We start from the raw sequence: 24,120 nt of genomic DNA on the forward strand, positions 1-24,120 counted from the left end.
CATAGGGGCTGGGCCACAATGGAAATTTAGAAAAAAGGAAAGTCACAGAGGCAAACTCTGTTCTTAGTCTGATCCAAAGGAGAGGGAAGTGCAGGCAATCTAGTCCAAGTCTTATGATCCCTTTGGAAGGACTATGCTTACAGTTCATACAGTGAGGAATGGCCAGGGGCTTCCCGGAAAGGCAGGTTAGCGACTTGCAGTTGCAGGTTCCATCTCTTTTCTCTTCAGCAGTTCATCATCATTCATGAACATGTCAGAGGTCAGATGCCACAGGAGCACACAGAAGGGGCTTCCCACCTGGAGTGTGAGATAAGGAAAGATAGGTCGGATGTTGTAGTCATTATCATCCGCTTCTCTACAAAGCTGGAATTTATGGTAGCTGCACTTTTGGAGTGTTTTCTCCTTTTATTTATTTATTTTTAGATCAGACAATCACAAGAGAATATTCTTTTGTTTTATTTTCAGATCAGACAATCACATGAGAATATGCTGTTGTGATCACTGGCGTTTAGAAGGAACCTTGTCTGGTTTGTGAAGCAATGGAAAACACATCCAGACAGCCTGTTAGTGGAAGCTTTGGAAGGGCACTGTCATTTGCTTTTCCTCCCATGCCATCAACAAGTGTCTTTTTTTTTTTTTTTTGAAATGGAGTCTCTGTTGCCCAGGCTGGAATGCAGTGGCGCCATCTCGGCTCACTGCACCCTCTATCTCCTGGGTTTAAGCAATTCTCCTGCCTCAGCCTCCCAAGTAGCTTGGATAACAGGTGTGCACCACCACGCCTGGCTAATTTTTGTATTTTTTTGTAGAGACGGAGTTTCACCATGTGGGCCAGGCTAATCTTGAACTCCTGACCTCAAATGATCCACCTGCTTCGGCCTCCCAAAGTGCTGGGATTATAGGCTTGAACCACTGTGCCCGGTCAAGAATTGTCTTTTTTTTTTTTTTCTTAACCAGGTACACAATGATGAGAGACTTGAGTCCTGCTTTCTAACTTAGAAAAGGCATGTGTGTTGAACACCTGGCCACGGAGAAACAGTTCCGGAAGAGGTGCCATGCAGAAGAAGAGAGGGAAGGAACTGGAAAGACCCACCGATCTGCGGGTCTCACAGCCTCCCGCTACACAGAAATCGCTTCTTTTCTCTTCTATTGCGTTCTTTCCTCTTGATTCTCCACCCTTCTCCGCTCTTTCATTTCCTCCACTCTTACTTTGCTTTCACCTCCTTTTGCAACCGTTCATCATCACTCTTTATGTAGATGAATGTGATTATCTTACAATCATGTAATATTTAGTTGCTGGGTTTGTATGAGTAATGAGTGAACCTGAAGCCAACATGATGAATCCCGTTTAGTGCTCCAGAGTTAAGATTCCAGAGTTGCCTGACTTTGGGCAAATCACCCCATCTCCCTTTGCCTTTCTTTCACCCCCTGTAAACTGCGGATAATGGCTCCTACCTCAAAGCATTGTTAGGATTGGAGACAACGCATGCTACATACTTAGAAGAATGCTTGGCACGGGTCTCAAGAACTCTTAGCTCTTAGTGCTTAAAAAATGCTTATTGTAGGGCATTGCTGGTATCTTATATAGGGCATTTCATGCAGTTTTCCTTTATTGAAGACACAGAGCAAGGTGCTTTGGTGGAAACTATTGGGGCAAGATATACAGTACCTGGAGAGGTTTCCTGGGTGCATGTATTATGGAGATTTTTTTTCTGAGCGGATAGCGCTCTTGTGATACGCTGGGCGACAGCGAGCAATATTTAGCGGACTGTCCTGAGAGGATGATAAGGTTATTTGGTGAGAGTGTTAGATGGCCCAGGCCAGACTCGGGAGAGGCAGGGAGAGAGGGGGACGACGGACGAAGGCTCCTTGGGGGTGTGTCTTGAAGGCTTTGGAAACCCAGCGTTCTTTTGGGGGCAGGTGGCCCAGAGAGCCTTCTGCGCGCCCAGGGGACGAGGAGGATGCGCGGGCCGCGACCGCGATAGTTTTGTTTGCTTTTCTCGGGAGAAAGCGTTCCAGGCAGTTTTCTGAGCTTCGGCCCTCTACGTAGCAAAAGAGCCCGGGCGCCCACGCCGCTCTCAGGGTCTTCTACCGCCACCGGGACAAAGCCCTAGGAGGAGCTCCCGCCCCCGCGAGCCGGACAGGGAGGAGGCTCTCCCGCCGCGCGAGCCCCACCGCTTCCCAGTCCCGGGCCCGTCGCCTACGCCTCCGCTTGGCGCGCCTCGCGGTGCAGCGGGCGGTGGCCCCGCGCGCCCGGCGGGAGGCGCCTCGGGATGTTTCCGTCTGGTCCTTCCCTCCTCCCCCCGCGCTGACTCCATCCGCTCCCCGCCCCCTGCTCGGAGCCGCCGCCACGCGGGAAGGGAGGGAGCCGGCCCCGAGACTGCATCATTCCGCACCGGCTGCTGCAGGGCCAGAGGGAGCAGGTGGAACGAGCGAGCGAGCCGGAGCGCGCCAGGCCCAGGGCGAGACTGCAGTGACGCGGCCCGGGAGACATGGCGGCCGGGCGTCTCTGAATAAGCAGAATCCGGAGCCCCTCGCCGCCCCCGGCCGCCGCAGCCCGGGCCATGCCGCACGGCTGCTGACCGCACGCAGGGGCCGGCCCCGAGGACACATGCGGCGGCCTCTGCCGCCTCGCCCCTGACCCTCTGCCCTGTTCTCCATGTTGCATTTCTCGTCAGTTTCTCGGGCGGTGTAGCTGCCGCTGCCACCAGAGCCTGCGGGGTATCGCGCTGCTCATTCATCCAGAGTACTTTCTTTTCCATTTCCACCCCTCCCTTCCCATTTCCTTCTCCCTTTCCCCGCCAGCTTTGCATCCATCTCCCCGACCCCGTCACCCCCTCCTGCTTCCATCCACCGGGGCTATGGCCGCAGAAGAGGTATTGCAGACGGTGGACCATTATAAGACTGAGATAGAGAGGCTGACCAAGGAGCTCACGGAGACCACCCACGAGAAGATCCAGGCTGCCGAGTATGGGCTGGTGGTGCTGGAGGAGAAGCTGACCCTCAAACAGCAGTATGACGAGCTGGAGGCTGAGTACGACAGCCTCAAACAGGAGCTGGAGCAGCTCAAAGAGGTGAGTTGCCTGTCGCCTCTCCCCTTCCTGGCCCGCACTCCCCCCACCCGCAAGGCCCACTCATCATGATCAAGAAGTCATGAAGGAGGTGATTGAAAGGGCTGTTTCTTCTTCTAGGGCCCTTTGTTGATAAGAGAAGATTGAAAGATTCCGTTGTTTTCTCCCCCAAGAGAAAAATTGCCAAAGCAATGAATATATAAGCTGGAATTTGGGAGGCAATGGCTGTTTGGCCTGCGGGGGAGGGAGATTCGTAAGAGTCTTCAAGTCTCAGCCCTCTAAGGCGACATTCAAGTGGGTTGGAATGTATAAATCAAACTTCTCAAAACCGCTGTTATCTCAAACCCAGGTTTCAGCGACCGTTTCATAGTCCACAGAAGTGATGAGGTTTGTGCCTGAGGACCCACAATTTCAGGATGTAGACTGTATGGTACCTCAGCTTTCCTCTACATGTAACCGCTCCTTGGTGAGAGAGGGAACTCCGCACCAATCCCATTTGACAAAGGCTAGGCAATCTTCATTCTGCTTGGCTTTAGTCATTCTTGTCATTGGGCTGCAGGAGAAAAACAACTTTGCTGGGTGATCCCATTGCCTTGATTTCACCTCGGAGGAGGCTGGGCCATGCCCAAGTCTTATGAGGTCACCCTGACTAGAAAAAATTGAACTCACCTACAAATAGTCTGAGAGAGTGGTGTATATGAAATACGTGGGTAGTGTTGCATTTCAAATGAGGCTCTTCTCTGGTTGAAATGATATATTTATAAAACCAGAATATCATAAATGGGTGATGTATAATGTCTGTCTTCAGTTTTTTTTGTATTTGGCCTCTTTTAAAGCCTGTCGGATGTATGGGAGAAAACAATGAACGTGCTTTGATTTCCTATCAAGCACTCTTAAGAACATACATATTGTTTAAGTAACTCGGTCTATTTTACCTGATTCTTGAGGCACTATGGGTAGCAAATAGCCGCTTATAAATTTAAATGTAATATACACTCCTTTTCTATGCGTCAAGTCCTTATTTTTAGGTGCATATTGACATTTAAATGTTAATTATTGTTTGGCATATAATATCACAAATCTATTTCTTATGAGTTTGGTTTTTCTTGGGAGGGGTCTTATTTTATGCTGTTACAGTTAAAAAAATGTGATTTATGACATAATGAATCAACTTGCCTTCCAATTTAGTATGTAATATGGTAAGCATTTATACTTGTAGATATGTCTTATTTTATTTGGATGCCTGTCTACCAAAAAATAAATGTACCACCTATGATTAAAAATCCCAGCTAGGAATCTAATTTTTGTGTGTGTCAGGCTGTACATTTCTAGTTCATGTTTTACTTACCATGTACCTGTCTGGTCTTAACAACCGCTGGAGTTGTTTTTATTTTCCAACTTAGATTAGGCTGACATATTTAAATGCAGTGATGCTAAACCTCATGAAGTGAGGAAGCAGGATGATGACTGTAATTCTCAGAGATGTTTTGATGCTGTCTATACCTATCAACACTGCTTTGCCAAGACAGGGAAGTGCAAACCAGAAAGTGGTAAGCCATCACCTTCTTGATAAAGGAGATGGGCTTAATTTAATGAAATGTACCTGTTACTGACTTTCCTGCTTGATTTAAACAATCCTTCTAGGGATATTTCTGTCATTGCACTTACCTTGCATAGCAAACCTTAATGCAATTGTGTTTTGCCTTTGCTACACTGTGAGCTTTGCATCCAAAGTCTTTAACACAAAAGCTAGCACATGGTGGGCATGAAATATTTTATGAAAGAATCAGTTTGTACCAGAAGAAGGCACACTTTTGTCAAGCGTTCAGTAGTCAATATTGGTTAGTGTTAGAGAAATACTAAGAAAATTAGGATGTATAGGAAGTGACAGATGTTAATAAAACTACCTGTATTAGTTTCACCAGCAGTAATTAGAAAAATGTGAAAAAAATGTTTTTTAGGAATAATGTAACTGCGGTTTCTTAATACAGAATGATGCAAATACCAGCTAAAATTTTTTCTATAAATATTTTAATGTGTATTTTGTTCTGTATAGCAGGAGGTTAATAAAAATTTATCAGCATTATTTTTACTAAATGATTCTTTTAATATACTTATTTTCAGTTGCATTTAGCATAAGTGAAATTCAAGATTCCTAAAAAACTGGTTTATACAGTTATATAAAAATGTATTTTAAGTAATAATTATTATAGTTGATTATTTGATAGTGAGGCCTATTATTTTTATTCTTTAAACATGGAATATACTTTAGTTGGAAATATAACTTAAATTAGTTAAATCGATTTCAAGTAATATTTCTTGTATGAAAAGTAAATCCAAAATAATTGTGCAAACTGAGGTGTTCCAACACTAATATTATATAGAAGTCAGTTTTGAAAAATATATTTTGTGTTTTGATTTTTCAAAAGGAAGTTTTGCTCATTATCAGGTGTATATAGTAAATGATGTTACATTGTATCTATAAAGCCAAGCATAAAATAAATCTGGCTTATTTCTGGGATCTTTGAACAAATATGATTTGTTTAAAAATAATTGAACCAGTTTATGGGAATGTCAACAGAAAACTACTGTATTAAGTCCAAGTTGGACATTAGTAATTTGCAATGTAGCAACATGGCTCAGTCTTTGCAGGTCATTTTGTTTTCCAGAGTCAGTGCCCACCAATGTTGCTACCTTCCTTCCCAGGCTAGGTACTGCTGTGACAATAATGCAAGTGGGCAGTGTTGCCTGAAGATGTGCAAAATCAAGAAGATGAAATTCATTAAATTTTTTTCCTAGTTATTTCTTCTCTTAACTCAATTGTTTTTTGACCTGGCCTGATGTTGTTTAGTGCTCTGCATGGCCTACTGTAATTCAGCTCACAAAAGACCACATTTGAAAGAAAAACACTAAGGATTTGAAAAAAGGATGACTTCTGACATCATCAGAATGTTCTCCTTTTCATGATTCTTTGGGCAGCTGGACAGAGCAGTATGTCCACTGGAATACTTGAGTCTGGTTTTGTGATTTCACAAGTAACACTTGCTCTTCAATGACCTGAGTGAGGGTCACCCACACCCAGTTATGCTCAGGGCCTGGCTGATTATATGTTTGGGATGTACGTAAATCAGCACTGTGAGCCTGTCACCCAGGCCAGAATAGTGTTTGAAGAAGAGTCATAGCTCCAAAATAACCTGAAAACTAAAAATATACATATATAAAAATACCCTAGATCTGAAACTTAAGAGTTTTTTTGAACTTAAAAATGGTTGAAATTTAAAATGTTGTAAAGTTGAAAAAGAGCCCCTTTAGAAAGGAATGATTCAGCATTACTGGTGGCATTTTAAAAAGGAAATGTATCTGTGAGACAGCTTTAGAAAAGTTTTGCAGCTTGGATACCGTAAACTATGCACTAATGAGCTTCAACCCATTTTCTTGCTCATTTTGTCAACCCTGACACCAAGGATAGTTACCAGCTGCTGAAGAAGCACTTTCTGGACATTGGGCAGCTTTTCCTTTTGTAGCCAACTCTATGCTTTTTCAGGGTTATAGTTAAATCATTCAACACAAAAATATGTACTTATACAGTTTTAGAGCCTGTCACATTGGTGACCTGATGAATGCCATTTAATTACCTAGATTCATCTTTAAGCAGAATCGTTTTCCCTTCAGATGCTTAGAAAGATTGTTAGTTTCTTTTACATCTTTAAGTTCTAAATCACGAAATCATATGGCAAGAAAAACCCCAGATTTCTTTTCCAATCTATAAATAAACATAAAGAGAAAGTTAATACTTAATTGACCTGAACTATGATTTTTAACTTCTCTCATTGTTTTTATTTTTTTATTTTATTTTATTTTTGAGATGGAGTCTCGCACTTTCACCCAGGCTGGAGTGCAGTGGCACAATCTCGGCTCACTGCAAGCTCCACCTCCCGGGTTCACACCATTCTCCTGCCTCAGCCTCCCAAGCAGCTGGGACTATAGGCGCCCGCCACCACGCCCAGCTAATTTTTTGTATTTTAAGTAGAGATGGGGTTTCACTGTGTTAGCCAGGATGGTCTCGATGTTTTTAAAGAAAATATATTTACATTTATCATCAAATTAATCTTAAAATCTAAAATACATGGTGCTGGGAAAATTGGCTAGCCATAAGTAGAAAGCTGAAACTGGATCCTTTCCTTACTCCTTATACGAAATTAATTCAAGATGGATTAGAGACTTAAATGTTAGACCTAATACCATAAAAATCCTAGAGGAAAACCTAGGTAGTACCATTCAGGACATAGGCATGGGCAAAGATTTCATGTCTAAAACACCAAAAGCAACGGCAGCAAAAGCCAAAATTGACAAATGGGATCTCATTAAACTAAAGAGCTTCTGCACAGCAAAAGACACTACCATCAGAGTGAACAGGCAACCTACAGAATGGGAGAAAATTTTGGCAATCTACTCATCTGACAAAGGGCTAATATCCAGAACCTACAAAGAACTCAAACAAATTTACAAGAAAAAAACAAACAACCCCATCAAAAAGTGGGCAAAGGACATGAACAGACATTTCTCAAAAGAAGACATTCATACAGCCAACAGACACATGAAAAAATGCTCATCATCACTGGCCATCAGAGAAATGCAAATCAAAACCACAATGAGATACCATCTCACACCAGTTAGAATGGCGATCATTAAAAAGTCAGGAAACAACAGGTGCTGGAGAGGATGTGGAGAAATAGGAACACTTTTACACTGTTGGTGGGATTGTAAACTAGTTCAACCATTATGGAAAACAGTATGGCGATTCCTCAAGGATCTAGAACTAGATGTACCATATGACCCAGCCATCCCATTACTGGGTATATACCCAAAGGATTATAAATCATGCTGCTATAAAGACACATGCACACGTATGTTTATTGCAGCACTATTCACAATAGCAAAGACTTGGAATCAACCCAAATGTCCATCAGTGACAGATTGGATTAAGAAAATGTGGCACATATACACCATGGAATACTATGCAGCCATAAAAAAGGATGAGTTTGAGTCCTTTGTAGGGACTTGGATGCAGCTGGAATCCATCATTCTTAGCAAACTATCACAAGAACAGAAAACCAAACACCGCATGTTCTCACTCATAGGTGGGAACTGAACAATGAGATCACTCGGACTCAGGAAGGGGAACATCACACACCGGGGCCTATCATGGGGAGGGGGGAGGGGGGAGGGATTGCACTGGGAGTTATACCTGATGTAAATGACGAGTTGATGGGTGCAGCACAGCAACATGGCACAAATATACATATGTAACAAACCTGCACGTTATGCACATGTACCCTACAACTTAAAGTATAATAATAATAAATAAATTAAAAAAAAAAAAAAAAAAGATTTAACTTCAAAAAAAAAAAAAAAAAAAAAAATCTAAAATACATTAAGATATGCTTTTGGAAACTGTTACAAACAACCTCAACAAACAAACATCATCGCTTTCAATCACATCTCTTTTTTTCTGGACCCAGTTGCTCTAACTTGCACTACCCCTTCTTTTTTTTTTTTTTCTTTGAGATGGAGTTTCACTCTTGTTGCCCAGGCTAGAGTGCAATGGTGTGCTATCGGCTCACTGCAACTTCTACCTCCCAGGTTCAAGTGATTCTCCTGCTTCAGCCTCCTGAGTAGCTGGGATTACAGGCATGTGCCACCACACCTGGCCAATTTTGTATTTTTAGTAGAGACGGGGTTTCTCCATGTTGGTTAGGTTGATCTTGAACTCCCGACCTCAGGTGATCCACCTGCCTCAGCCTCTCAAAGTGCTGGGATTACAGGCAACTGTGCCTGTCCCGTTCTTTTTATTTCAAATCAAGATTTCGTCTCTGGCAAAGTTATTTCTCAGATATAACTTAGCAAGAATTTATCATCTTTTATCACATTCCCCATGTTTATGTGAGTATGTATGACAGCAATGGCTTAAAGATTTCTTCAGAACTTTTTGCTTGCAAATATTTTGCCCTATCATCCCCTTAAATATACTTGTACTCATGGATATTGCTTTCCAAATTTGAAAATAAGGTAATTAATTACTTGCATGTTGAAATATACATAAAGGACTTGCCCACACATAAGATTCCACCTGTAATTATGGCTTTGAGGAGAGGAGGGCATGAAGGGCTTCATAGTCTTAGTATTAAATAATTCATTATGCTAAAGGAGAATGCATGTAAAGTCAAGTGGCAGGAGATGCAATTGGGAAAGGGCCATGGCCACATTTTGTCTTTGTCTTGGGGATGTGGAGCCATTGAAAATAAATGAAACAGTCACTGTCTTTAATTTTACCAGTCTTCAAAACAATTCAGAGGGCTTACTACTCATTTTTACTGATAAAAAGATAATAAAAATAATAAAGCATTGACTTAATGTACAAGGCTCCATTTAGAACTAGGTTCTTTACAAGCCTTGCCTGTAATTCATGCAGCAATCCTTACACAAGGTAAGTGTTGCTTGCATTATACAGAAGAGGAAACTGAGTCTTACAGAGGTTTAGGTCTCTTCCCAGGGCCACAAGACCAAGTGATGAAACTTGGAAGAAGCCCACTTTTTTTTCCACTGCGTCGTACTGCCTTAGAGTGTGAAACATCTCTGCCTAGTCTACAAACGCAATATAGAAGGTTATGGTGATGGTCGTAATGGGTGGACTGAGGCTGTGCAGTGGGATAGGCAGTGGCAGTAGGGATCGTGAGGAGGGGGCACATCTAAGAGCTATTTGGGAGGTAGGGTGGAACAGGCATTGGACGTTACTATATGTGGAAAGTGAGGAAGACAGTGGAGTTGAGAATCTTCTCAGGCTGGATAGGAGGTGGTTCTATTTACAAAGGAAGGTATTATGGGGCAGAGCAGTTTTAGAGGGTGAAACTGATGCTCAAGTTACATGAGTTTTTGTTGTTTTTGACACAGGGTCTCTCTCTGTCACCCATGCTGGAGTGCGGTGGTGCTGTCACAGCTCACTGCAACCTCAACCATCCTGGCTCAAGTGATCCTCCCACCTCAGCCTCCCAAGGAGCTGGGACTGCAGACCCATGCCACCTTGCCTAATTTTTTTTTTTTTTTTTTTTGAGACTGAGTCTCACTCTGTTTCCCAGGCTGGAGTGCAGTGGCATGATCTCAGCTCATTGCAACTTTCGCCTGCTGAGTTCAAGCGATTCTCCTGCCTCAGCCTCCCAAGTAACTGGTACTACAGGAGCATACCACCACGCTTGGATAAATTTTTTGTTTTTGAGATGGAATCTTGCTCTATCACTCAGGCTGAAGTGCAGTGGCCTTATCTCAGCTCACTGCAACCTCCACCTTTCAGGTTCAAGTGATTCTCCTGCCTCAGCCTCCTGAATAGCTGGGACTACAGGTGCCTGCCACCATGCCTGAATAATTTTTTTTTTTTTTTCTCGAGACAGTCTCGCTCTGTTGCCTAGGCTGGAGCACAGTGGCACAATCTCGGCTCACTGCAACCTCTGCCTCCCGGGTTCAAGTGACTTTCCTGCCTTAGCCACCACCACGCCCGGCTAGTTTTTGTATTTTTTTTAGTAGAGATGGGGTTTTACCTTGTTGGCCAGAGTGGTCTCGATCTTCTGACCTCGTGATCCACCCACCTTGGCCTCCGAAAGTGCTGGGATTATAGGCGTGAGCCACCGCGACCAGCCTAATTTTTGTACTTTTAGCAGACAGAGGATTTCACCATGTTGCCCGGGCTGGTCTCAAATTCTTGAGCTCGAGCGATCTGCCTGCCTTGCCCTCGTAAAGTGTTGGGATTACAGACGTGCGCCACTGTGCCCAGCCACATAAGTCCTTTTAGTTCATGTTTTCTTTGCTGGGGAAGCACGCATTGCATGATAGATTCAGATACTCAACTTTCTTTTTTTTTTCTTTTTTTGAGATGGGGTCTCATTTTGACACCCAGGCTGGAGTGCAGTGGTGTGATTGTGGCTTACTGCAGCCTTGACCTCCTGGGCTCAAGCAGTCCTTGTGCCTCAGCCACCAAGTAGCTGGGACTACAGGCGCACACTGCCATGCCTGACTAATTTTTGTGGTTTTTTTTGTAGACACGGGGTTTTGCCATGTGGGCCAGGTTGGTCTAGAACTCTTGAGCTAAAACAATCCGCCTGTCTTGGCCTCCCAAAGTGCTAGGATTACAGGCTAACTTTCAATTTAATAAAAAAATTAATTTGTGCAATTGGTTGTTATTTTATAGAAGCCTAATTTCTAGAGTATGGGATATAAACAATTTAATAATGTTTTCACCAGTTAGTTTGATTGCTTTCTAAGTTAGGAAAAATGAAAACAAACAATGGGCAAAGAAGCTGACTGGGGACAGTGAGGTCTAAGAAGGCAGTCTCTACTCACCCTTTAGGGTTATGGGGGCTGGGAGCAACAGTCCTCACTGCTCACTGACTAATCTTTATTAATCTTATTTAATCTTTACTGAAGATGCGTTAGCATTTTTAATTTAAATGGTTTTTTTTCCCCTCTTTTCTTTTGGTGAGGGGTGTGGGAGGTAGGGGAGTCTCGATGTGTTGACCAGGCTGATCTTGAACTCCTGGCCTCAAGCGATTCTCCCTCCTCAGCCTCCCAAAGTGCTGGGATTACAGGCAGGAGCCATTGCACCTAGCCTTTTCCATTTTTCATTTCAAGAGTTTGCTTTTTAAGAATTACAATTGTGTAATCATGACAGTTTTTATTGCAGTACTCCAAGCTAGAGAAAAGCATATATAAATTAATAGTTTTCCCTTCTTCTCCCACAGTTCTGTCTGTGTTGTTAACACTTTGCTGAGTATTCTTCTGTACTTGTTTTAAATGTCTTTAAACATATAGTCAGGGTTTTTGTGTGTGTGGTGTTTTTTTTTTTTTTTCTTTTCTTTTCTTTCTTTGCTGTTTTCTTCCTTTGTTTTTATAAAAACAGGATCTTGCAGCCTGGTGTTTTAAATTTAGTAGTATGTCCTTTCAAAAGGCAGGTATTTCTGAGACAAGCCTGCATTTTTAAAGCACTAGTGAAGTGCGAAGAAAATGAGACCGATTAGGGAAGAAAACCAGAGAAGCTTAGAGTTTGGGTGACCCTGGGGATGTGGGAAGGTAGTACAAATGGTACCCTGAGGGTAGCATGGATGGTAAGTGAAAGAGAAAAAGGTATAGGTTTGCGTAAAAGAAACTGATGGAATTTGGTTGCCCTATAGCAGACCCATGCAATGGTACCAGGGGAAAAGATGGACAGTTTTGTGGGTGAATTAGCAGTGATTTTGATTCCTTGTCTTGTTGGCTGCTGATGAAGATACGTGTATCAGCAGAATACCTGGCTGGTTTCCATGGCCAGCAAGAGCCAGTCCTGCAGTGTGACCACATCCTGTCCATTCTGGGTCTTGGTGGCAAGCCAGGATGATTCAGGCAGTTGGGCTTTATTACGTTATCCCTTCTTTGCCCTCTGAAAGCTGAGTTTTGAAATAGTTAGGATCTTATACAACATCTCAGATTCAGCATGCTGTGCAGGAGGTGGGGAGAAAGGGGTACAAAAGAGGAAAATGTTCAGTGAAGGTGTTCTTATTACAATGGAGGGGAATATGAAAATGGAAATTGATACCTTTTCCTCTTGGGATTTAATTATGTCTATAAAATTAAGGTGTTGCAATACATAATCTCTATGATTTTTTTTTTTTTACCAGCTCTAAATCTCTGAGATGGCTGTATTTTAGAGCTATCTGTTCTGCTTATTTACCGCCTGTCCTTTACATTTCAAATTCATTCAATAGTTTTCCAAAGTACAGAATAGTTTTGCCTAGTTGCAGTAATTTTCACCTAGGCTTCAGGGATCTTCCATCGTCTGTTTTACATATTTTTTCTCCTTTCTTTTTCCACTCTGGTCACTCAGTTCTAGCCAAGATAATCCACCTTATTTTAGCACTCGTGCTATGTCCCCCCCTCTCTCTCTCTATATATATATATACACACACATATATAATTTTGAGATGGAGTCTCATTCTGTCACCCTGGCTGAAGTGCAGTGGTGTGATTACGGCTCACTGTGGCCTCAACCTCACAGGTTCAAATGATCCTCCCACCTCAGCCTCCAGAGTAGCTGGGACCACGGGTGCACACCACCATACTGGCTTTTTTTTTTTTTACCCACCTGATTTTATTTTTACTGGAGGCTCAGGTGGCCCAACTAATTTTTAGAAATTATTATTTGCAGAGATGAGGTTTTGCTATGTTGCTTAGGCTGGTCTCGAACTTCTGGGCTCAAGTGATTCTCCCACCTCAGCCTCCCAAAGTGTTGGGATTGTAGGTGTGAACTACTGCGCCTGACCTTCTCTCTCTATATATATTTTAACCACTTTATAGTTCCCTTTGTCTTTGAACATTTGGTCCACACTCACTTTTCTTCTGGATTCATATTTTCTGATCTCACCTATTATGTTGTAGAACTGATATGTTAGGTTTGTTTTCATTGACCCATTTGTGCTTGGCTTCAGAGAGGAGAACAAGACCCTGTGAGTCACTGGGAGCCAGATTTTGGATCAAAATAAGTCAGTTTCTGACAAATATCGTTGTAAAGTAATGGAATGAGGCAGACTTCTTAGGAAGTAATGAATTCCCTGTCACCAAAAGGGAGAAGCTAGTAAGCCACTTGCTGAGAATACTCTATGGGGGGTTATCCTTGGGAAGGGTATATCTGGAATGATCTCTAAGATTCCTTCTTATTCAGATTTCTTTGATTTTATCATTCCAGGTGTTCCAAATAATTTCATAAGTTTATGTTTTTTATACTCCTTTTCCCACCACCAGAGCACGGTGTTTCTGACTTGGTTAGATTTTTCTGCTTTAATGTTTGGCATTTCACACTATTTGATGACTGTAAACATTTGGAATGTTTTCAGAATGTCTCAAAACTTTATTTTGATTTATGTTTTTGCTTTATTTTCAGAAGAAAACTAATGGGTAATATAAAGCTTTAAGATGAGGGTATCTCTAAATTTGGAGAGCTTTCAGTGCAACTATGCATTTTGAAGCTACATGGTTGCATTGAGGGAGGTCTACAGCCTCCAGAATCTTCCTTTTCACACACACCTGGGCACATGTACATGCACATGATTTTATATTTTGTCATTTACGCTTAGCCCTGTGTGTGTGTGTGTGTGTGTGTGTATATATATATATTTTTTTATAGACCGTGTTTTGCTCTTGTTGCCCAGGCTGGAGTGCAATGGCACGATCTCAGCTCACTGCAACCTCCACCTCCCAGTTTCAAGCAATTCTTCTGTCTCAGGCTCCCGAGTAGCTGGGATTACAGGCATGCTGGGATTACAACCACGCCTGGCTAATTTTGTATTTTTAACAGAGACAGGGTTTCTCCATGTTGGTCAGGCTGGTTGCGAACTCCTGACCTCAGGTGATCTGCTCGCCTCGGCCTCCCAAAGTGCTGGGAATACAGGCATGAGCCATTGCACTGGCCTGCTTAGTCCAACATTTTATACTGCATTGTCAACTAGTCAGTCCCCAGAATCTGTGGGTTCAGCATCCTTGGATTCTGCATCCTTGGATTCAACAAACCTTGGATTGAAAATATTTGGAAAAAACTTGCATCTGTACTAAACGTATACAAGCTTTTGTTGGTCATTGTTCCCTCAATAATTCAGTATAACAGCTATTTCCATGGCATTTACATCGTATTAGGTATTATAAGTAATCTGGAGATGATTTAATGTATACTGGAGGATGTGTGTAGGTTACATGCAAATATTACACTATTTTATCTCAGGGACTTGAGCATCTATGGATTTTGATATCTACAGGGGGTACTGGAATACCCATACCCTCACCAAGATTGAGGGATGACTGTATTTACATAATATACCACTCCGATACTTTCTTTTTGCTTTAGATTGCCCATTACCTCTTCATCTGTTTCATTTATTCATTCAAAAATTTGTATTGAGTGGCTACTGTGTCAGGCGTGGTTCCACTTGCTGGAGATACAGCGTTAAACAAGACAGACCCGATGGAGCTGCCTGGGTGGAGCTTATGTTTCAGACTGGGAAGAGAGTCAACGAACGAACATCCACACATATTTCAGTTGTGAGAGGTGCCATGAGGGAAGAGACAGACTGGCTGGGGAAAGCGTGATCAGGCAGTCTTCCCCAGGAGGTGAGACTTGAGCCCAGACCTGAATGATGACAAGGAGCCAGTCATGTGGAGACTGGGGAATGTGATTTTTAAGAAGAGGACAAGTGCCAAGATCTGCGAACTCTGTTGTAGTTGTTAGGGGAAGTGATGTGTTACCATGCTCTGTAAAAATGACCATTCATATCTGAAATAATGACCATTCTGTAACATAGTGTATTGCTTATTAGATTTTTCTAATGAGGTATTGGGTCTCAACATTGGAAATGTTTGAGCAGAGCCTAGATATCTTCCTGAGGTCTTCTCTGAGAAGAGGTGGGTGGGAACCAGTGACTTTCAATACAGACTGTATGTTAGAATCACCTGGGTGATTTATAAAACTACTGCTGCCTGGACGCCACTCCGGGAGAGTTAAATCACTCCTTGGAAGTGGAGCCTGGCTTCAGCATGTGAATCCCTCTTCCCTTAGAGATGCAGCCAGGGTGAAGAACCCCTCTTCTATATTTCCAACTTGAGGACTAAATGACCCCATGGGCGAAGAAGTGTTTAGTAAGAAAATCTGGTTCTAGGCACAGTGGCTCATGCCTGTAATCCCAGCACTTAGGGAAGCCAAGGCGGACGGATCATACAAGGCCAGGAGTTTGAGACCAGCCTGACCAACATGGCGAAACCCCATCTCTATTAAAAATACAGAATTAGCTGGGCCTGCTGGCATGCGCCTGTAATCCCAGCTACTCGGGAGACTGAGGCATGAGAATCGCTTGAACCCAGGAGGTGGAGGTTGCATTGAGCTGAGATCGTGCCACTTCACTCCAGCTTGGGCGACAGAGCAAGACTCTGTCTCAAAACAAAACAAAACAAAAAACTGGGAAGTTATGAGCTAATATATAAACCTTCATTGTATAGTCTTTTAAAATGTGTTGTTTCTACTTTCTGAAAATGAACACATTAAATCCTTTCTGAAAACCAGAAAATATCAAAAACTTAACTGCATTAGACAGAGATATATGTTAAATTTGAGTGCATTTAATTTTCTATTCTTGAGGACTGCTTAAAGTTTCTTTTAAAAGTTCTCTCTTATTATGTCTATTTATTTTATTCTGTTTGCAGTTTTTATGCCAACTTTACACATTTGTAAATAGAATATTTAAAAAGGATTTTTTTTGAGGGATTGATGTCTAACTTCTGGGTGACTTTTAGTTCTTCTTTTGGTTATATATCTTTACTGTTTTCCAACATTTTAAGGAGAAAAAGCCTACTCTAAAATGTAATATTTAACTGCTGTGTTTCTGTCTTTAAATTTAGAATTGAAAATGATAACCTATTTACATTTATGGGAACAATAACAATATGTGTACAATAATAGTAGCAATTTCCTTAAGAATGTTTTGTTGCAGTTTGGCGTGGGTCTATAATAGAAGGTTCAGAATGATGGGTCTTTGTTTTTCCCTTGCATACTGCAGAGTAATGTGGAATCAAATGCCACTATTGAAGAGCTCTTAGTCATCAATTTTTGAAATTGAAAGAGGTTTATATTGTAAGAAGGATGGGCTCTGTTGATAAGCCTTACTGATTGCTACTTTGTAGATGGTTTTAGGGGATATTTTGAAGTTGACCTTGGTGAGGTTACTGGATGGAAACAGGATGAGTTTAATCTTGTACATGACTTCTTTTGTTGAGCTGGAGATACTATTATCTTGCAGATTATCTCTTTGGCACGCACGACCATTTTTTTTTTGTCCTTTAAATCACAAACTGGCTTTCTTTTTGCTAAGGTTGGTGTGCTTAGATTCTTTAAGCTCCAAATCTCAAGAAAATATAGGAAGGAAAATTGACCATTAGAAAGAGAGAGGAAAAAAAAAAGAAAAAATATAATGTGCTCCAAACCAATTATAAATAGCTTTTGAATTGTTGGCTCCATAGATAAATAATTTTTTTTTTTTTTTTGAGACAGAGTCTCGCCCTGTTGCCCAGACTGGAGTGCAGTGATGTGATCTCAGCTCACTGCAACCACCACCTCCTGGGTTCAAGTGATTCTCCTGCCTCAGCCTCCCAAGTAGCTGGGATTACAGATGTGTGCTACCATGCTGGCTAATTTTTTGTGTCTTTAGTAGAGACGGGGTTTCACCATGTTGGTCAGGCTGGTCTCGAGCCTCTGACCTCGTGATCCACCTGCCTCAGCCTTCTAAAGTGCTGGGATTACAGGCGTGACCCAGGGCGCCTGGCCTCCATAGATAATTTTTAAAAGTCATACCAGATCTTAATTAATGTTGGCATTAAAAACTAATGGTGGCTCACGCCTGTAATCCCAGCATTTTGGGAGGCCAAGACTGGTAGATCACTTGAGGTCAAGAGTTCAAGACCAGCCTGGCCAACGTGGTGAAACCCCGTCTCAACTAAAAATACAAAAATTAGCTAGATGTGGTGGTGCGTGCCTATAATCCCAGCTACTTGGGAGGCTGAGGCAGGAGAATCTCTTGAACCTGGGAGGCGGAGGTTGCAGTGAGCCGAGATCACTCCATTACATTCCAGCCTGGGTGAGAGTCTCATTCCGTCTCAAAAAACAAAAAAAAAGGCTGAGGTGGGAGGATGGCTTGAGCCCAGAGGGCAGAGGCTGCAGAGAGCCAAGATGGCAATACTGCACTCCAGCCTGGGTGACAGAACAAGACTCCATCTCAAACAAACGAACAAATAAATGAAAACTAACTATTATCTTGCAGATTATGATCTAGTGATCTCAACAACAGAAGATCTCAGTTTGTCAATTATTTTTGTTTTTTTTTTTTGAGACAGGGTCTCACTCTCTTGCCCAGGCTGGAATGCAGTGGTGTGATCTCAGCTCATTGCAGCCTTGACTTCCCAGGCTCAAGTGATCCTCCTGCCTCAGCCTCCTGAGTAGCTGGGACTACAGATGTGAGTCACCATGCCCAGCTAATTTTTTTGTATTTTTTGTAGAGACAGTGTCTCACAATGTTGCACAGGCTCGTCTCAAACTGTTGGACTCAAGCCATTTACCTGCCTCGGCCTCCAAAGGTGCTGGGATTACAGGTGTGTACCACTGCACCCAGCCTCAGTTTGTTAATATTTTACAATAATTTAGAAGTAGAACCCTTTCTTAAGAGTATTCTCAGGTCTTCTACCTTAATTACTGTAGTTATTTCCAGTCATGTTTTATAATCAACTGCTATTTTTCATTGTGGCAAAATAAGTAATATATTTTTGTAAATCATGTTGAAGTGCTTGGGACAATACAAACAATTACTTGCTAAAATTTAGACCAGGGTCTCAAAACAATTACATTTTTAGATAATGGTCACAGTAAGTCTTCTCGGGAAAAAGCAATGAAGAAAACTCTAGACCAATGAGATTTTAGTCATCATTAATCAATGCCAAGCGAAAAAATCTTAAGATGTATTTAAATTTGTGATGCCAGTGTGATTCAGAAATTTGAAAAATGGAAACATAACTAATGGTTCATTCATTCATTCCTACAATAATAATTCAATGTCAGATTTGGGTGTTGAGAAAACAGCAGAGAACAAACACAACAGAAGGTCCATATTCATGGAGCCTACGTTTTGTGGGGGAAGAGAGATGATAAACAAAATGAATGAGTAAAGCAGATAGCATGTTAGATCGTCCAAAATGCTATGGCGGGAAAAAACCCTGGGAATAGGGAGATAGCATGTGAAGTGGAAGAGGGTTATGATTTTCAATAGAGTGGTCAGATAAAGGCTCATTGAGAAGACACAATATGGAGACCATGTGACTGGAGGGGACTGAGCTAGGGGGTGAATAGTAGGTGAGACCAGAGGGGGCCACATGATGTAGCAGCTTCTAGATTATTAGGACTTTGGCTTTTACTTTGAGTGAGATGGGAAACTTTCAGAGAGCTTTGAGCAAAAAAGTCACAATGTTCTATGCTTTTTCCCTGATTGAGATAACTTCTGTATACATTCAAGCAAGACTAAAACCCCCTTCAGGGAACAGGAGTTTTCATTAACTAAGTGTCCCATGAGGTATACGGCATTCTCTTCCTTCCCACCATAGCAGGTGTTTAATAGATGGTTATGGTATTGCACTGATTTAGATTGGGAAAAAAATAAAGATGAAGTTATTAAGACAGTCAGTTCTGGTCAGGCACGGTGGCTCACGCCGGTAATCTCAGCAGTTTGGGAGGCTGAGGCGGGCAAATCACCTGAGGTCAGGAGTTCAGGACCAGCCTGGCCAACATGGTGAAACAAAAAATAAGCCGGGCGTGGTGGCAGGCGCCTGTAATCCCAGCTACCCGGGGGTTGAGCCGGGAGAATCGCTTGAACCTGGGAGACAGAGATTGCAGTGAGCTGAGATTGCGCCACTGCACTCCATGCTGGATGACAGAGCAAGACTCCATCTCAAAATAAAAAGACAGCGAGTTATTTTAAAAGAGGTTGGAGTAGACCACTTGTTTTAAAAATAACCATTTGTGTGCCTAGATTAAACCCATTTATTCAAAAGACACTGTGCTGACTTGCCTGGTTCCTTGTACCTGAATCTTTACCTAAGTGTCTTGAACTCTCTGTCCTTTATTCTCCATAATATGAGCCATCCAGTAGACCCTAGCCAAAGGGGGCATACAGACAGTCTCAACATTGTATTACTGGTTCTGTGCTACAGCTGTCATTCAGATTCCTGAGAAAATGGATTGAATGCTTGTTATTCATTTATTTATCTATTAAGTCTTTAGAGAGCATCACATATATGCCAGGTATTATGCAGGCTACACAAAAGTTAGGAAGACATGATCTTTATTTTTAAGTTACTTATTTGTTGTTGGAGGCAACAGAGATAAACAAATTGTGATATTTTACTGGAAAGAATATGGGTTTTTGAGTTAAGAACAGACTATGTTTGAAATCCCTTTAGCAGCTCTGTGTCCTCAGGCCAATACTTGAAATGATGTGAACGCTGGTTTCCTCCTCAGTAAGATGGAGAACGATAATAACTACAAGTGGTAAGGAAAAATGCACGTGAAGGATTTAATATGGTACCTGACACATGACAAGCACTTAATAAATGATGGATGTGATGGTGACAATAATAGTAATAATAATAAAATAATAATGTGTTGATTGTGCTTGATAGGAGTGGAGGGTAGCAAACCCAGTTTGAATCAGAGTAATCTGTCTGATCAGGCAACATTTGAAGGGGCTTTGAAGAATGAGTAGGGATTTTCCGGGGAGAGAAGAGGGGCAAAGTCGTTCAGGAAGATGAAACAGCTTGTAGAAGAGGGAAGGCTGGAGAGGGTGCTGCTCGTCAGTGTCTGTGTTGTTGCAGTAGGAGGGTAGATGGAATTGGGTGAGAGGGGAGGTGAGCCTGGAGAGATGGTTTGGGGCCAGATGGGGAAAGCTGTGTGATGGGGCTTGTGAGTTTCTGCCAGCCAACACTTCAGCATAGCTGACTGTAACAAAGTTGGGAAGGCCTTGCTTTAGAGAGCCAGGCCTGGAGTACCTCTGACTAACAAGGAGTCTGGGAGGATCTGCTGCTCCCATGCCATCCTTCGTGTGTTTTAGAGTCTGTTTGAACCTTCTGGGCTCCTGTGAATTAGGGAGTGGCAGCTCCTCAGTCTAACTCCTATTGTGAACAGGTTGCCTAATTGGCCCTTTGGTTTGGGCGCCCACTGTCCTTCCGCGTGGTTGGATAGATGTTGCTCCCAATGACCCTGATCTCTTACAGACCCCTCTGATTCTTCACTCTTGGCTTTGAGAGCCCCTGATGCCCTGCTGTCTTGACTGAGCTTCTAATGGTTGATCAGTCCCTTGAATGTTGAGTTCTTTCCATACTGGACTTGAATATTCTCCTGCCCATTTGATTTGTTAATTAGGATTGATTCATTGGCTGTTTCCCTGCTCTGGTCTTTTCTCTCTGTTGCAGCTGGTTCAAGTTTAATCTCCATTTTCCTTCTCCTCTGGGAAGTTTCCCTTATGCCTCTTGAACAGGGTCAAGAGCACTTAGGAGCTCAAATTTACACTGTATATCATGAGAAAAGCATTGAAAGTTTCAAAGCAGGAGAGTGACATAATTAGCTTTATGTTTTAAAACGAATTTTTGACTTTAGATTCTGGCAATACAGTGGTCCTGTGATCTAAGGCCTCTGACTAACCTTCCTGCTGGCAACAATTAAACATGCTGAGTGAAATAAAAAAGTAGCCCTTAAATGGAATGAATGAGTTGACTACTTGGTGAGGATGCTCAGAGGCTAAAACTGAATTAAAGCAGGAACTCTTAGAAGTAAGCAGTGTGTTGACTGGGCACAGTGGCTCAGCCTGTAATCCCAACACTTTGGGAGGCCGAAGCGGGTGGATCCCTTCAGCTCAGGAGTTTGAGACCAGCCTGGGCAACATGACAAGACCCTGTCTCTACAAAAAAAAAAAAAAAAAAAAAAGTCAAAATTAGGCAGGCATGGTCGCACACACCTGTAGTCCCAGCTACTTGGGAGCCTGAGGTGGGAGAATCGCTTGAGCCCAGGAGGTGGAGGTTGCAGTTAGCTGAGATTGTGCCACTGCACTCCAGCCTGGGCAACAGAGCGAGACTCCATCTCAAAAAACAAAAACAAAACAAACAAAAAAGTAAGCAATGCATCAAATCTGACTTTTGCCTTGAATGCATTTGCTGAATCAGTATTGGTTCAATACTGAGCATTAGTTTTCTGGCCACTTAGAGTAGAGGAAATAGGAGATAAAGCCTAGAATCTCCCCAGATTTGGGCTCCAGAGGACCCTACAACCATTGTGGGGGAAATTGGATGTGGTGGAAAAAACTGTATACGTCTTCTCAGACTTCATACCCCACCTGTGGGCTCTCACTACGGTTTGCAGACTGTTCACACCAAGTGTGTGTAGGAGGGAAGAAATCTTAGGGTTAGAATGAGAGTGAATGCAGGTTGGTCATGCCTGCAGCTCTCTTTGAAGACACTTGCTATCATGGCAGGCTAGAAATAGTCACCATAGATAGTATTCTAAAAAAAAAAAGGAGGCAGCGGGGCATGGTGGCTCACACCTGTAATCTTAGCATTTGGGGAGGCCGAGGTGGGTGGATCACTTGAGGCCGGGAGTTCGAGACCAGCCTGGCCAGCATAGTGAAACCTTGTTTCTACTAAAAATACAAAAATTAGCTTGGCATGGTGATGCAAGCCTGTAATCCCAGCTACTTGGGAGGCTGAGGCGGGAGAATCGCTTGAACCCGGGAGGTGAAGGTTGCAGTGAGCCGAGATCATACCACTGCACTCCAGCCTGGGTGACAGAGTGAGACTTTGTTAAAAAAAAAAAAAATACCCTGCAGAAAATAAAATTGCAAAAATATAAATATACAAGGAACAGACACCGTTGTCTCCACATCCTTGTCATCACTTCGTACCTTGTGACTTTAGTTTGCATTTTTGTGGCTGCTTATGAGGTCATGCCTCTTAAGTATTTACAGGCATTTATGACTATCCTGCACTGAAATGCATTTCATGTCTTTGCTCATTTACCGTTGGATTGTTTATATTTTTCTTATTGATTTGTAAGAGTATACACCTATACTTATATTCTGTATACTAAGCCTTTGTAGTTATTTAGATATGTAGGAAATACCTTTCCTAGTCCATGGGCTGTCTTTTCACTGTTTCTGTGGTGTCCTTTGACGAGAGAAGTTTATAATTTTAATTTAGTTGATTTATCACTCTTTTGTGTTTCTAGGTTGTGTTTTCCTATTCTTAAGAAATCCGTTCCATGAAGTCATAAAAACATGCACCTATATTGTCTTCTGAATATCTTATGGTTTGCCTTTTATATTTAAATCTTTAATCCTTCCTGGAATTGATTTTTGCATTTGATGTGAGGTAGAAATCTAATTAAATTTTTTCCCATGATTCTGCCCCACCCCCCAATAAAATTAGCTTATGATCTCAGTACCACAGGTTACTGAACAATCCATCTTTCCTGCACTAATTTTCAGTATCTGCTTTGTGATAAATTAAGTTTTTATATATGCATGGGTCTATTTTTGGACTATTCTGTTACATTGGTTTGTTGGTCTGTTCTTGTGCAAATGCCACACTGTCTTACTCTTACCATTTTAATATAAGTTGTTGGTAGCTGATGGAATAATTCTTCTTATTTTGTTCTTTCCCTGGAGTCACTGGCTTTGGAAACCTTCCTTGCTGTCATAGGCTCTTTGCTTTGGAAAGCTCTCAACATTTACAAGGAAGTGACAAGTGTGAACGAAGGCAGATCACACTGTTTATTTCCATTTCCCCAATAAACATTAAGGAGGAGGATGTTGAGGGTCTGGTTGTGGTTGTCTTAGACTTTGCACATGATTTTATAAGCAAAGCAGACAAGCTCCAGCAAGGGAACTCAATTGTCTAATTAGATGTTACTAGAAATCTTACTGGGGCTGTGATCTAATTCTTTTTTTTTTTTTTTTTTTTGAGACAGACTCTTGCTCTGTTGTCCAGGCTGAAGTGCAGTGGCGCGATCTCAGTTCACTGCAGCCTCTGCCTCCGATGTTCCAGTGATTCTCCTGCCTCAGCCTCTTGGGTAGCTGGGATTACAGGTGCATGCCACACGCCCAGCTAATTTTTGTATTTTTAGTAGAGACGGGGTTTCACCGTGTTGGCCAGGCTGGTCTCAGACTCCTGACCTCAGGTGATCTGCCTGCCTCCGCCTCCCAAAGTGTTGGGATTACAGGCGTGAGCCACCACGCCCAACCTGATCTAATTCTTAAGAAGTCACTTTGGAGAAAAATATTATTTAAGGGCTTTTCAGAAAGTATTAAAAAAGGTACAAGTTCTAATCTAACATTGCTGTTTGTGATTTTTGAGCAAGCATATGCGTATTTCTACTTAAGCATCTGAAATATTGCCTATAGTGTTG

General features: G+C 42.2%; 1 protein-coding gene across 5 annotated transcripts in view; it reads left to right on the forward strand.

Annotated features, from left to right (window-relative positions):
• Positions 1-2,230: 2,230 nt before the first annotated feature.
• Positions 2,231-24,120, forward strand: part of BICD1 (BICD cargo adaptor 1) — a 275,638-nt gene continuing 253,748 nt past the window's right edge. For all 5 annotated transcript variants that reach the window (XR_007717722.1, XM_050748564.1, XM_050748563.1 and 2 more), the window contains exon 1: positions 2,231-3,071. Coding sequence is in view for 4 of the 5 variants with exons in the window: in XM_050748564.1 (XP_050604521.1) it covers positions 2,859-3,071 (213 nt within the window). In the remaining variant the exon portion in view is untranslated. The remainder of the gene's footprint in view (positions 3,072-24,120) is intronic.

Source organism: Macaca thibetana, chromosome 11 (assembly GCF_024542745.1).
Source record: "Macaca thibetana thibetana isolate TM-01 chromosome 11, ASM2454274v1, whole genome shotgun sequence".
NCBI lineage: Eukaryota > Metazoa > Chordata > Mammalia > Primates > Cercopithecidae > Macaca > Macaca thibetana.